The sequence below is a fragment of the Harpia harpyja genome, chromosome 2, assembly GCF_026419915.1.
Source record: "Harpia harpyja isolate bHarHar1 chromosome 2, bHarHar1 primary haplotype, whole genome shotgun sequence".
Classification (NCBI taxonomy): domain Eukaryota; kingdom Metazoa; phylum Chordata; class Aves; order Accipitriformes; family Accipitridae; genus Harpia; species Harpia harpyja.
The window spans coordinates 2463524-2477929 of record NC_068941.1 but is presented as its reverse complement, the minus strand read 5'-3'; the positions used below and the strand labels follow the sequence as shown (position 1 = coordinate 2477929).

General features: G+C 45.9%; 2 protein-coding genes across 2 annotated transcripts; one reads left to right on the top strand and one right to left on the bottom strand.

Moving 5' to 3' along the window:
* Positions 1-820: 820 nt before the first annotated feature.
* Positions 821-8082, bottom strand: JCHAIN (joining chain of multimeric IgA and IgM). The gene is made up of 4 exons (XM_052812398.1): positions 7856-8082; positions 3725-3860; positions 2752-2832; positions 821-2261 (listed from the first exon to the last, which is right to left on the bottom strand). Exons 1-4 carry the CDS (start codon positions 7917-7919, stop codon positions 2060-2062), a joined length of 483 nt encoding a protein of 160 aa, XP_052668358.1. The 5' UTR covers positions 7920-8082; the 3' UTR covers positions 821-2059.
* Positions 8083-12720: 4638 nt separating this feature from the next.
* On the top strand, positions 12721-14406 carry UTP3 (UTP3 small subunit processome component). The gene has a single exon (XM_052812372.1). The coding sequence runs from the start codon at positions 12781-12783 to the stop codon at positions 14335-14337; it is 1557 nt and encodes a 518-aa protein (XP_052668332.1). The 5' UTR covers positions 12721-12780; the 3' UTR covers positions 14338-14406.

Genomic DNA, 14406 nt, shown 5'->3' with positions numbered 1-14406 from the left:
TGTCTCTAAAACAGGATGTACAAACAAATGTAGAAACTTCACGTTTAGGCACGCAGTTCAGGAGTAGAGGCAGAGCTCCAAGGACTGGCAAGTTCCTGTGGCTGTAAACTGAAGAGCTGTGTTGGGAGATGAAATGCAGCCTTACCGTGACTCACTATCTTCTAACATCACAGAGCTCCTAGGTTGGTGAGCACCAGGACTTTCAAGATGAAAATGTCTTTGAGACAAACTTCAGTGAGCTTAGTACCTAACCACTGAAATACTAATAGCTGTGTCAGTACATGGCAGAAGTCTCTTTGCCTCCCCTTGCATTTTGCATTTTTTTGAATTGGCTATCTTTTTGCATGAAGGAGGGAAAAAAATTGATTTTTTTCTGAGTTCATTTTCCATAACTCTGATGTAACATGAGAATAATTTATGTCTCAGTCCTCTTTACTCTTTTAGTCTTCAAAATTTGGCCTCTACAAGATTGTTTTTTCTTTAGGACAGAAACCTTGCATATGAATGACTAGCCCCTGACAAACCTATGTTGAAGGCACTTGTTGCAGTGGCGAGTGATCCTGCACTGACTCACAGGGCCTTGAAGCAGCTCAGTGATGCGGAGCTGATCCTAAAATCATAAACCAGTTCAGCCTCAATCTGTCATAGTTTGTGCAAGTGCATCATAATGTTTCTGTCCCAGTATTTCAGGAGGCTTTGCCTGTAAGTAGAAGCAGTTATTTAGGGAGAGCTCCTTACTTCACTGTGAAGGAGGAAAGAATATGCTTATAGACTTGGCTTTTTCTTATGAGTTCTTATTGAACTGGAATGTAACACAGACTGCTGCAGAGAAAAGTTTATTTGATGTTTCACTAACAAAGCTACAATTATGGAAGTAACGTTTTTGCTGTTTTATTATTCCAATTATGCGTGAAGCCAGATAAGGATTTTTCAGAACAGCCTAAGGCTTTACAATCAACTTGTGACAACAGTGAGAAACATACCAGCCATCCCAAATGTAATGCTGGACAGCTTATGCACTCATACATGATGTTTCCTATGAGCAATACCGAGTGTAATGCATTTATATGCAAGGTGGAATACAGAATCAGCTCCCGTATTTGGTGAGGTTTTCTTGTATGAAGAAAAAGACTACTGGTGTGAAAGAAGGAATGAATCCCTAACTAGGGTCCTGCTCTAGCAATTGAGTCACCTTCGTAGAATTTCTTGAAGCTTTAAATGCAAAATGAGGAATAAGAAAAGAAATTCGAGCCAACTTGATTTTTTTTCATCAATTGAACTGGGATAAGGGGTGGAAGAAGGCAGCAATATCAGTAAATAAGCATGGAAAGTGAAATAACTAACATGTCCTAGAAAAGTTTACTATTCCTGGCACAGCTGAGGGCCTGGCAACTTTGCAGAACCATTCAGTGTAGCGCTGTGTTTTGATCTTCTCTAAATGTAAGTGAGATCTAGAAGCTTGCAGTTGTCAAAGTGCTAGAAGGGTCTAGAATGCCCAATTGTAAAGTAACGTTGAAATCTGAATTCTTGGTCTCATCCCCCATCTTTTCTCTCAAATATGATTGTACAACAGCCTTCTAATAATGGCACAAATTCTGCTACTATAGTCAAAGGGTCTTGTATAAAGGTTGTGCAGGGGTTTGCTTTACATTGCTCATGGAGGGAAGTACACGGACATTCCTGCTGAGGCCTGTGGCAGCCTTGTTTAGATGAAGACTGGTGGAAAACTGTCAAAAAGACAGGTTCCTTGACTTCAAGGGAATTACTGATTTATACCTGCTGAGGATCTGGTCTGTATCGTGTGATAACATCTGAGATGTATAATAATGGCATTGCAGATATGTTCCAGGAATATGAGGACAGAGTCAGTCTATGACAACCAGTAGCTGCTCTTGGGAGATGGCACTAGTCTGATGTTGAAAATGATATGAAGAGGCGAGCTGGCATTACTCTGGGAGCTGATATTTTGGACACTGTCATCCAGGTACTATGGTGCTATACATGTATTTTTGACAGGAACACTGAGTGCAATGAGGCATTAGAATAGCAGTGGCTTTTGCTAATCGGCGTAGCAGGATGCTGGCGTCAGAACTGCTTTAACATCTCTCGTCTCCCCGTGGTAAACGAATGGGAAGGTTGTGGTGTAGCACTTGTCCCTGTTGTAAGTGTAGCAGGTTTCAGGTTCGTTGCAGGAGGTGCTCTGCTGGGCCTGGTATATCTCACCACCCAGCTCAATTTCTACAGGATTGCATTTTTTGCAGCTGGAAGACATGGAGAATAGAACAAGTGTTAAGAGTTGTGAGGAAAAGATGCCCCTCTGAAACCCAAATCTCCCTTGCTGATCTACAGATGTAGCTAGGAGAGTACTGTGGCCTTTCTAGGTTTTACACAGGAACTCCCAGCCAGATGCTTTTAGTGTTGTCAAACTGCTATTGGCAAGACTGGTCTCTAAAAGGGAGGGTTAAACAGGCAATGTGTAATTTGCTGATATTTAAGACATTCGAGATGAACAGGGGTCAGAATGAAACATTCTCTGTAACTGTGAGACCTTTTTATGTGAATTAATCACAGAGATAACAATTTCTTGGCTTGCAACAGAATATGAAAGCTAGGCTCTGTGGGGAAAACTCTCCTCTGTGACCCTGAGTCACCTTCTCTACTGGCCTTCAAGCACATTTCTGAGCTGCTGCGGGCAATGCTGCAGGGGAGGTTAAATCTTAGGAAGTGAACTTAATAAATAAAATTACTTACAGTTCAGTCATGCGGTAGACGAAAGTGGTTCTGAGTGGGGACATGGGGTCAGAGATGTTCTCTCGAGCCTTCAGGGGGACTCTGCAATGGAGGGAAGAGAATCACTCTCATGAAAACTGCGTATTAAACAGGGGACTAGGCTGCTGTGAACAATTCTCAACCCTCATCTTGTTCTTCGGGTTTTTTCTATTCTGACCCTTCTCTACAGCAAAGCCCATGAACGGCAGATATTGGCCCTTCTGTGTCCTCAAAGGCAACAACCTTCCCCAAGAGGACTGCAGCGATTTCTGAAAGTGCCACTTTCAGGGTGACAGTGCTGATAATCCTTTTTTTGGTTTGTGTTTTGGTTTTTAAACTCTGAGCTGGTAGATGCCCAAGAGGCTTGCAGGACATAGACAGAGATGTTTAATTAGTGTTTCTCCTGTTACAAGCTCTACCAGAACTGCAGCTCTGAGCCTGAACTTGGTCCATGTTTCCAAGAGACACGCATACTTCTGTAAGGTTTCTGTGAATAAAGAGGACAAAATCCTACTCTTGAACTGAGGTCTGCCTCATAGGATTAATCTTTTTCTGATAGTTTAGGCATTAACTAGTTTTCCCAGCCTATAAAATAGCAGGCTTGCTATCTGATCGGTAAGTAAGGCCTGTGTCATGGGCCCAGTTTGGTTTCAGATTAGATCAACAGTAGAAAGGTTATTCTACCTCCCCAGCCTATTTTGTAAAGTTACTACTGGACCGCTTAAAACATGGAGATGCTTTTGTATCTGAAGGGACCAACACCAGATAGGTTCATGTGAGCTAGAAAAACATGAAGAAAAAGAAAATATTCCAGGATACCATAGAAAGCAGCCCATGGGAAAAACAGTTCACTTCATCAATGCCAGGACATGGGAAACAATGCAGAGAAAATGGATCTCACATAACGCTTCATCTCCTGCTCACCATCTCCATGTAATATGTGTCTGCCACTTACAGGATGCGTATGTTTCTCTCCAGGATTTCTTCATCAGGATTTTCTTTGGAGGGGACGAACTTTGAGGTCACTGTTACACATTGACACTTGTTATTGACCAGCACATATTCCTTGTTCTCAGAGTCCTGTGAATAACCTGCAAGCACAGGATATGCAGTCCCTGGGTCAAGAAGAAAAACCTTGAAACCTGCTCTAGCAGAAAGCCAAGTGATGAGAATGCCAGAAATGCACCATTATGGTGTCTGCATGGATTGAAGTCCAGGTTGCAACAGGTAAAAATGACCCTCTTCGCAAAGATGAGTTCAGCTGTCTTCCCTGCTCAGTCTACTGTATGCTCTGTATGTAGAGGCGATGGGACTGGGAAGGAGAAAACCATGAGTACGCACACTGTGTGGCTGGTGAGAGGCAAACATGCAGGAGTTTCTCATGAAATGGGAAGAAAGTCCCCTTGCAAGCCTCGAGCTATACCTGGCAGTTCTTCAACTGCTGCTTTTACCCTGACAGGGGAGGTTACCCAATTCCTCTATCATGCACCACAACTATTCTAGGAGTCTAAACCCTAGTTTGGGTCTGGCCTTTAAATAAATGTCTCTGACCTTGCCAATGTGGCAGATGTGTCAGTTTTCCTTGAGTGGTATATTGTCCTTCAGGTGCCTGAGGGAACAGATGGTAAAAAGCACTACAGGACCCAGCAAGAAGGCAGCCTGCTAACCTGGCAGTGAAAGGCAAGGGGCCCTTATGATGCTTGTGGTTTGCAGGGAAAACTACCGTCCTGATTTTCTTACTCAAATAGAGAAGAACCAGCTTGGGTATGTCTCCCGCACTTTTAGCATACTATTCAATATGAAACTCAGTCAAAATAGGGTGAAACATCCCATCTGTCACCCAGGAGCTTTTTGAATGTTCCTGGTAGTGTGCAATGCCTTCTTAGTGTGCAAGTAGATGGATTTGAAACAGCTTGTTCTTTGCTAGTTGGTTTTCCCCAACCCAGAGCCTCTTGTTGCTTCACCCATAACAAGCCAGCCTTGCTTTTATATGCACACAAAGTCATACCCTTCTTAAGTGGTTGTTTTTACACTCTGTATTTCTAAATACTGCTAAAATCAAATTCACAGCCATTGCTTTGCAGCATCACTTTTCCTACAGCACCTACAGCCTGCTTAGAAGTACCAAAACTAGCGGGGGTTTTTTTGTGTTTTTTTTTTTTTTTTTAAGACTGGGACAGTTTATGTTGGGCTCAGATGGACCTTCAGTTCTGGAGACTTGCCTACTCTGCCTGTCCCTTGGTTTAACCATGCAGAGAAAGAAGAAACAGGCTGAAAACATCTGTGTTCATCATGTCTGTGGAGGATTTTAGAGTCACTTTGACTTAAAAGCTTTGGTCCTAATAGCTGGATTTCTTTAAGTTATCAAAGCATGGATCAGTAAGGAAGCAGACACACATATTGCATAAGCTCATGTCTGTGTTTTTTCTTAATCTCCATGTCCCAAGCTGCTGGGTTTTATGAGCAACAGACCCTGTTACTATAGGGTAAAAGGGGTAGTGCTCAAAGCCTGTGGGAGCAACACGAAAGCTGGGATCCAGGAGCAGCACGTGGATTCCCGAGTTGGACTGTAAGTTTTCTGATTGTTAGCCACTATTGGTGGCAGCTTACTGTCACATGAAGCTGTCTGCAAGACCAAACAAGGTCAGGTCCTCTGCAGTATTGACTGGCAGAGCCCCCAGGTATCTAGTCCATACAATGTAATGCAAATGGTATTCCAGGTTTTCTATCTGAGGCTTCCTGGAGCTTCCTTCCTGCCCCTACAAAATGCTGGTCTCGTCAGCTTCCATTCCACTGGGTTATTTTCTGAGAACCTTGCAGGCCCCATAACTGTGAAAAAGGCACCAAAACCGTGTAAAATGATGCCTCAGACCGACCCTACAATTCACCTGCTAGTTACAAATGCTGTTTCTGTGACAATTGGTGGCAGAACACCTTCTGAAGAAGATTGACTGTGGAGTTTCTCAGTTAGGAGGGAAATTACTTTGATCCCTTGCTTTGGGCAGTGGAGCAAGCCACTACAGGCATGTGGAAGATGTTGCCCTTTCTCTTGCTCTCAGGTTTTCTTTATCCTGCCATAGTGTGCCCACTGAGCCCTTTAGAGCAAGGGCTGGCTTTTAGCATTTCTTTGTATAGCATCTGGCACAATTGGCCAGCTGAACAAATGCCACTGCAAAATGTGCACGTAGAGTGCAAGTCCAGTCATACTTCCAACTGCACTGTGCCCCACCAAGGCAGAAATACATAATCCTGTCTGACACATGGAGATGGTCGTTATTTGGAGTTTAACGGTGCTTGTCTCTTTGTACCCCCGATTCCAATCTCTGTTGCTCTGCATGCTTCCTCTCTGCCAACTCATCATGCAACACGAACATTTCCCGCTGAAGCAGAAGCTTACTACACAAGCTTCTTTAGTGTCTGCCTCCATGAGTCTTGGCCTTTCTTTTGTCTTACAGAAAGTCTCTAGCTTCCTCTCCTTCACATAGACCTTGCTCTGGTGTCTGTCACTGTATTTTATCTAATGCTGTATGCAATTCTTTCGAAGCTCTTAATCCAAAGCCAATATTCAAGTCGGATCCTATTGGCTTTGGGAGTTGTCCCCAAACCTTTGGGGAGCAGGCTTTAATTCATCTCCTAAAATTATATTAACATACTCTTTTATGAATATGCAGGGGTTTTTTGACTGTACTATAAAAATATTGTCCTGATTTAAATCCTCGTGTAATACTCTTGGCTTCAGTAACTGTAAAAGATACAGGTACTCCATATATTTTTTTAAAGTAAAACTACAAAGCTCCAAAAAAGAGAGTTTTATCAGCAATTCTTCCATGTATCACCCAGTAAAGTCCCTTTGGGGAAAAGGTAGTTAAATACAAAATTTCCTAATGCCCTTCTAAATGTCTCTAGGTTGGATTTTCTGGTGCATGATTTACTGCAATATGGTGTTCCCTCCCTCCTCAACACTCACGTGGATATTTTTTTCACAAAATTTCTCATCTTCCAATATTGGGTTGTCCTGTAATACACTGTGAAGCCCAACAGAATCCAGCTGCAGCATAGCAAAGAAGCAAATGCATTCCAAAAGTATCTGTTCAAACTCTGCTGCAGGTCCAAGTGGCTACTTTATTAAAGAAGGAAGAGGCTCAATTAGCCCCAAAATACGTTCATTTCAACAGAAGTAGTACAAACAGAACTCCTGTGGCTGCATGTAACTAATCTGACTTCCTCTCTAAGCTGCTTACGTGTGTCTATATCTCTTAAGCCGTGTGTATGAACGGGGAAAACCAGACTGGGTTCTGCGTTGAACCGACACAGTATTTCTCACCATTTTCTGCCTTTTCAGCTAATCGATTATACAGCTAGTGACTTTTCATAGGAAGCAGTACTTGCCAAGGACCTGCCTGGGTAGGCGATAAGATGCCCTTTCCCCAAAGTTGGAGGCAATGCAGGCATACTGTTGTCCATGCTGTTGGGATGATTATTCCTAAGCACTGATTTAATGCTGCGGACCAGATCCACCGTGTGAATGAGGATGACTTTAGACTGTCGTATAGAGATCCGGCACTAGTATACTCAGTATCTGCTACCTGCAAACCACGCTTTGGAGTGTGCTGGAATGACAGTCTGATCTCAGTCTAAATCAAGAGTCTCCAAGAAATTCAGTGGAGTTATATGATAAACTACATTTTAATCAGAAATAAGTTGGCTGTAGCTATATGGCAGGATTACCGGGAAGATCTTAGAAGTTTCTAAATCTAGCAGGTAAGAGTCTTGCAAGCTTCCTAGCACTGCAGAAAAGCAAGCATGTATGTTTGCGGCTCGTTGCTTCAGAAACCCGATCAAAAATGCGTAATTATCAAGTCTTAAATTTGCAGCTAGTCATCGCTTCTTTACTCTCAAGGCAGCGATTACAACCACACAGCTCCGTGGTGCAGACACTGAGGTATCCAAGTACCACTGAAGCATGACTGCTTGAGCAGGCTTTGAGGTCTGATTTTTGGGTATTAGAATAATTAATGGCTGATCGCACAAACCCCGTCACTGATATCTTAAGCGCAGTTTTCCACGCTCTTCATTTATCACCTACCTGCCACAAGGATGAACCCCAAGGAGACGGCCAAGGCCACGCACAGCAACAAAGAGCTCTTCATCTTGCCTTCCCTTCTTTTGAAGAACGCGAGTGGAGAGCCGGTGTCTGCCTATAAGGGCGTGTGCAAATGATATGGCTATTTGTTTCCTAAAATAAACAGCCCAGCCAGCTAGCACTGACACTGTGGAAAATGTGGCTGGGGACTGAAACCAGGCATGTTCAACGTGCAAAGACCTCTGGCTTTCAAAGGTGAAGGGGGGCAGGGAGTTGCACCATTACTGTGCATTTTTATTCTGTTAATCACCAACAAGCCATGAGCTGCTAAGAGCAAGGGAGGGCAAAACCGCCCTGGTCCTTAGGGGACAGCTTGCCATCAGGGCCAGTGGCACTTTCCCACCTGGGGGTGAGGAGCATAAGGTAAGAACGTGTCCAGACAGCCAAGGGGCAACAGCTCTGGCTCCTAGTTTTGAGAAATCAGACTTAAAGATCACTTGACTCGTAGTATAAAAACACTTCAAGATCAGAATCCTGTTTGCACCAGATTCTGTGCAAGCCTCTATTAAGGGTTCGACCTGCCCCCAAAGAACTTGCAGTCAAAACAAGATGAGAGAGGGGAGGGGGAAAAGAGACAAAGCAACAGCAGGTCTGTGGCAAAGCTGAACTGTTCCTCCAGCTCTGCCCACGGCATCGAGAAGCTTTTTTCCTTATGAATGGAAAAGGGACTTTATGGGATTTGTGGTTTATGAAAGGCTCTGAGGCAGGTCCCAGGCAAACTCTCCGAAGTACTGGGCAAGCAGACTTTTCCTGAAGGTGGGAGTATGGGGGAGGACCTGGGATTTTTTTGTCACAGATTTGGGATCACTTGTGTAACTCTGAAAAACAAACATTGCAATGTAACCTGCGATGACCAGAGCTCTCTCTGTAGCATATGTATGTGACTTGCACAGAAAAGGCCACTTTTTAAGGGAAGCCCAGTCTTAGCAAGGGCCTCCAAACACCCGCATCAGGGGACAAAAGGGGAGGCAGAGCGAAGTACAATGCTGGCAGGCCCATTCTTACCCAGTGTTATCGCATCAGTGTTTCCTCAATTTCTGCTACCTCCAATATGTGTTTGTCTCAATTAACATTAGCAGCACGTGGTAAATCTCCCTGTGTTCTGCAGCTTTTCCTTATGCAGCAGAGCAGCAGCCCGCTGACCAGATACAGGCTTTTCACACAGCCTGTGCCACCCTTGGCTCACCTGGGGTTGGTTGCTAGTGCCAAGCTCTCAAGAAGCTAACGTCATTAAGCAATGTTGCCAAGCATCCCAGCTCCTGAAAGGGCAGCCTGTCACCTTACAGGCTGTCTTCCCTTTCTTCAGACCTTGCTGGCTGGGTCCCTAACCCTAGAGCTGCTCAAATAGCCTGGAATCTGTGTCCTGATCTTTTTCTCATAGCGCAAACATCTCATCTGGCAGTTGCATGATGCAATGAGCTTTTGTGTTGCATCAGCAGCGCTCACACACAAGGTTTCCCCCCGGCAGGTGCAGGGGGTTGATGGGTGCAAGCTTAGCTCATAGCAGGGCTTATGACCTAATTCTTCTTTACAAACCTTGTTTTCTTACTAGGGCTCCATCTTTAGGGGGGCAAAAATTTTGTTTCCTTTTCCCCTCCCCAGGACGTATTGCCAACAGAGTTTTTGGTGGAGCTCTCCTCTGAAGCAGCAGCAAGATGTTCCCTGTCCCCCATCTTTTGCACAAGGTTAAAAATAGACCTGGCTAACCATGGGGTGGTAGGGGTGTCTATCTAAAGCACTGTTTGTTTCAGTCACCTTTTTTGTAACACAATAGGAGATTTTTTAGAAATACACCAGAAGGGGGGATGCAGGCAGCAGAATAAAGCACATGCAAAAGAGGCCGGTTCTGGTCTGTTTTGCCAAACTGCACTGACAAAAATATGGCACTGGTAAAATTCAAGCAGAGGCATCCATGAGTATGTTTGAAACTTGAAGGGAGAGACTGAGCAGAATTATGTTCTGTGTGATTCTGTTAATTTCAGTGGTTTTTCCTGACTACCGGTGATCAGCATATCTGAATTTCGGTTGCTAAATCTACATGTCTGCATACAGTCCCTTTGGTCTGTATGTGGTGGCACGAGAGCTATTTTTAGGCCCGTTCAGCCACCTGCGTGTCTCTGAGGATTTCTCTCTCGATTGCAAGGTCTTTAGAGGGAGGTTTGTTTTATGGACTGTTACTTCTATGGACTATCCCCTTTTTACTGTGTGACATTTTGAATGAACAGAAAATTATCTGGGGAAGCAGGCGTTAAAGAACTGTGGCAGTTTGGCAAGGGGCTGGCAAACCATCACCCCAGGCTTAAATTCTGAGCTGAGTGGGGAGCTAGACTTCCAACCTCACTGTGAGACAGAGGCTAGCGGAGGGGTAATTGAGAATTTGAAAAAAAATGGGAACCAGCCTTGTAGTCTCAGTGTCCTTCCGCTCATCCTGTGCCTCCACTTGGCCCTGGACATGCTGAATTAGGATTTTCCAGGTGAGAAGCTGGGCAGGTGCCTGGTTGAAGTGAGGCAAAATAGTTGTGTCTTTGTCTGTCCTTGCTACGCTGGGTAAGGAGTGGAGAGGAGGACAGCTCTACCAGGGCACAGGGTATCTCCAGATAACACACCGTCCGCTAGCAGTCTGTTCTACGGCTTGCTTTCCTCCTCGTTTGTCATTCAGAGGCAAAGAAAATGGTGGATTAAAACAGACCTGCAGCAGTCACTGATTATTGTATTGGTAGCGGTGATTCTACTGATGCTTACAGCAAACTGGTGTGGTTTGGCTTGAGCAGTTTCTGCTAGCTGGATGAACTAACTCACGTTGGAGGTCATCTCCAGCTTCACCAAAAGTGGATCATGTTTTCAGCAAGTCCTGGAGGAATTTCAAATGTCTATAGACGCTATTTCTTTCCTGCTCTTAGAAATTAACCTCGGACTGAGAGACAACATGTTAATTCCATTTAAATCCGTGAAAGTCCAAGTGGAAGTTGGTCTCTCGTTAAGGCCCTGAATTTTGAAAGAGCAGACCTTAAAAAAATGAGGGCACTACATTGTGAGGGCAGTTAGATGGAAACTGTTGGGGTCAGGGACACATTCAAGGCCTGGGTTTTTGTAAGTCACACTTGCAAAAGTTACCTGGAATTTTAACTGCACAGAAATTGCCTGCAGACTTCTCTGGATAGACTTCACACAAAACCCAGTAGGATTAAGCAGCAGGATTACAAAGCCTGATGGGCAGAGATGTCTGTATTTTAGTGGCCAACTAGTATAAAGTGAGAATTTCCACCGAGGTGTGACTAACAAATTAAATGAATGCTATGTCTCACTTAACAAAACTAAGTTATTCTTGTTGCTCTTTCTTATATAGGTCTGTCTCCAGGGGAGGTGATATCTGAAAATTGGCATGGACAGATTTGGAAAAGGTGTCTTAGTCCGAGGCAAAACCTATCTTTGGTGCAAGAGCATATAGGGAAAATTTTGACGCAGCAGTGACTATGTAGAACAGCTAAGCATGTCAGAAAAAAGGCTCATAAGTGAGACTTGTCTGCCATCAGATCTACCAGAATCCAAATGAATCACCAAAAAGTGAGTAAAGATGTGCACCCCACCTCTGTTTCAGTTAACCTTACTATTTGTTTGACACGTCTTTTTCCACAAGAAGGTGGACGGCAGCATTTAAAAATAAAATTGCACCTGTTCTGTGGTGAGAAAAAAGCACCTGCACTACTTCTGTGTAGAACTCCTCTTGCTGGGACATGTGGATGCTTAATTTATCAGGCTCTGGGTTTCTGAGCTCAGACTAAACTAATTACTGTGCTGCCCTCTGCTCTTGTGGCACGGCTGTCTGCATTGCTTAAAAACAGACCGTTTCCATGTGCCTCAGTATTAATGCGATTTTCCCTTTGGAATGGTGGGAGCCTGGGCTGTGCGCTCTGTGACGGACGACAGACACAAACGAGCAAAAATACAGGATGAGAACGCAAACATGAATGAATACAGATTCCCTTAAAAACCCCGCTGATGAGGGGTCCCCAGCTGCTGAAAATCAGAATTGCTCCTTTACTAATGCCTTGGACACATCTGTTTATTGGCGTAAAGGGACTGATCCAAGGAGCAGAGAGGACGGCGAAGCAGCAGCAGCCCGGCTTTGCAGCCTGCCTTCGCCGTACAGCCTGAAGGCTGACCTGCAGCCTCTAGAACGGGCCCGGATCCTGCCAGGAGATGCCCGTATCCCTGTGGAGATGCCCGTATCCCTGTAAAGATGCCGTTCGGTGGAGGGAAGGAGGTGCAAGAGTTAATGTACGTGCCTCAGATGTGTCCAGGGAGGTTTTCAAATACTTGTTTTTCTCTCTGAAAGTTTGATTTCCTTGTAGGGAACTGAGTAACAAGAAGTTTCAGTTCATGAGGGGACAGATGCCAGGTGCGCTTTCTATCTTGCCCTTTTTTTTTTTTTAATTTCCTCATTGTTATAAGATTACAGACAGCAGTTGTATGCGTCCGTGCTTTTAGGCGAAGAGAATCCCCCGAGGAGAAAAAAAAGCACTCTTTTCTTTCCGCGGGGCACTCTGCAATGCTGATACCCACCACGACTGAGAAAAATCCTTGCTTAAGTGGCTGCACAGGTCACGCAGCTCCTTGCGGGTCCCTGTTACTCTCTCCAAAATCCGGGCCCAGCCCGCCCCGCCCTCTCCCCGGCGGGGCAGGCTCCGGCCCCGGGGCGGGCGGCAGCGGGGACGTACCCCCGGTACGGCTGCCCGCCCCCGGCACCGAGGGTTACGGCGGGCCCTTCCCCGGGGCCGGAACGGCTGGAGGGGGAACCGGGGGCGGGAGGAAGCGGAAGGGACTCGAATGCGGAAGCGGAAGGGCGGTGGAAGAGCCAGAGCGGAGCCATGAGGACCCGCCGCGGTACCGTCCTACGGCCGCCGCCCGAGCCCGCCGAGGAGGAGGAGGATGGCGGCCAGGCTGGCCCCGAGGGCCTGGCGGACGAGGTGGAGGATTTCCACGAGGCGCAGTTCCAGGCGGTGATGGCGGCCCTGGAGAGCGGGGAGGAGGCCGGGGACAGCGAGGAGGAGGAGGAGGAGGAGGTGCTGGGGCTGCAGTTGCCGGAGGACAGCGAGGAGGATGGAAGCGGTGAGGAAGAAGAGGAGGAGAAGGAGAAGGAGGTATTAGGGGTGGATCTTTACGTGGACCATAGCGCAGAAGAGGATGGAGAAGGTGAGGAGGAGGAGGATGGAGAAGGCGAGGAGGAGGGAAGTGAGGTTGAAGATGAAGATGGAGAGCTGTCCATGGGGAGTGACTTGGAGGAGCGCCATCGGGACACCAAGCTCCCTCACGAGCTCTCCTGGGGCCAACGCAAGCAGCTTTACTACGACACGGACTATGGGAGCGATGCACGGGCCAAGGGCAAGCGTAGCCAGCAAGAAGTCGACGCTGAGGAGGAGGAAGAGGAGCAGGAGGCTCAAGTCATCCAGAGGCGGTTGCTGCAGGACTTAGGGGAGGATGACTATGGGCTGGATGTGATCCAGGGCTATCTGGCTGAGCAGCAGAAAACCCATGACGACAAGGGGCAGAAGATTGACAAGGATTTGCAGGCCCTTTCCAAGAAGGAGCAGCTGAAGCTACTGAAGCAGGAGTCCCCTGAGCTCCTGCAGCTGATTGAGGACTTTGAAGTCAAGCTAATGGAGCTCAAGGACGAACTGCACCCACTGCTGCAAATGGTCAAAAACGGCACTATCCCGCAAGGGAAAGGCAGTCGCTATTTGCAGACCAAGTATCATCTCTACTTGAATTACTGTGCCAATATCAGTTTCTATTTGGTTTTGAAGTCAAAGAGGATGCCGGTTCACAGTCATCCCGTTATCGAACGGCTGGTTGCTTATAGGAATATAATCAATGACCTAGCTGTTATAGATCAAAAGTTATCCTCACAAGTTCATATGCTTTTGAAAAACTACTATGATAAGAAGGAAGACAAATTACAGAAGGAGAAGAAGTTTGCGCTGTTCCTCCCACTGGACGTTAAGAAAAACAAATCGAAACGTGCTCCTGCGCTTGCTAATGGCCGGGTTACTGCTGCTGAACCGTCAGATGAGTCAGACCTGGATGAAGAGTCTGCCCTAAAATACTATAAGATGATGGAGGAGAAGTTGAAACTGAAGAGGAAGAGAACTGAAGACCAAGACATGCTTGAAGAAGAAGCGGTGTTGGAAGGAGAGGATCCAAATAAAAAGAGAGGTGTGACCTATCAGATGATCAAGAACAAAGGCCTGACACCCAGAAGGAAGAAGATCGATCGCAACCCCAGGGTCAAGCATCGGGAGAAGTTTCGGCGAGCCAAGATTCGCCGCAAGGGCCAGGTCCGTGAAGTTCGGAGGGAATTGCACAGATATGCCGGGGAACTGTCCGGCATTCGCGCAGGAGTTAAGAAAAGCAGGAAGCTTAAATGATACTTACTTTTCTCTGTTTCAGAGAGCTGCGAGTAGCACTACTGAATCCAATAAAAATTTTATAAATGA

Bases quoted from the DNA above. Each gene is read 5' to 3' on its own strand.
- JCHAIN (XM_052812398.1), bottom strand. From the start codon at position 7,919: ATGAAGAGCTCTTTGTTGCTGTGCGTGGCCTTGGCCGTCTCCTTGGGG. The intron at 2,833-3,724 runs GTAAGTGGCAGA...CCTCCATTGCAG, and splicing joins GAGAGAAACATACGCATCCT to AGTCCCCCTGAAGGCTCGAG. The intron at 2,262-2,751 runs GTAAGTAATTTT...CATGTCTTCCAG, and splicing joins GTCTACCGCATGACTGAACT to CTGCAAAAAATGCAATCCTG.
- UTP3 (XM_052812372.1), top strand. From the start codon at position 12,781: ATGAGGACCCGCCGCGGTACCGTCCTACGGCCGCCGCCCGAGCCCGCC.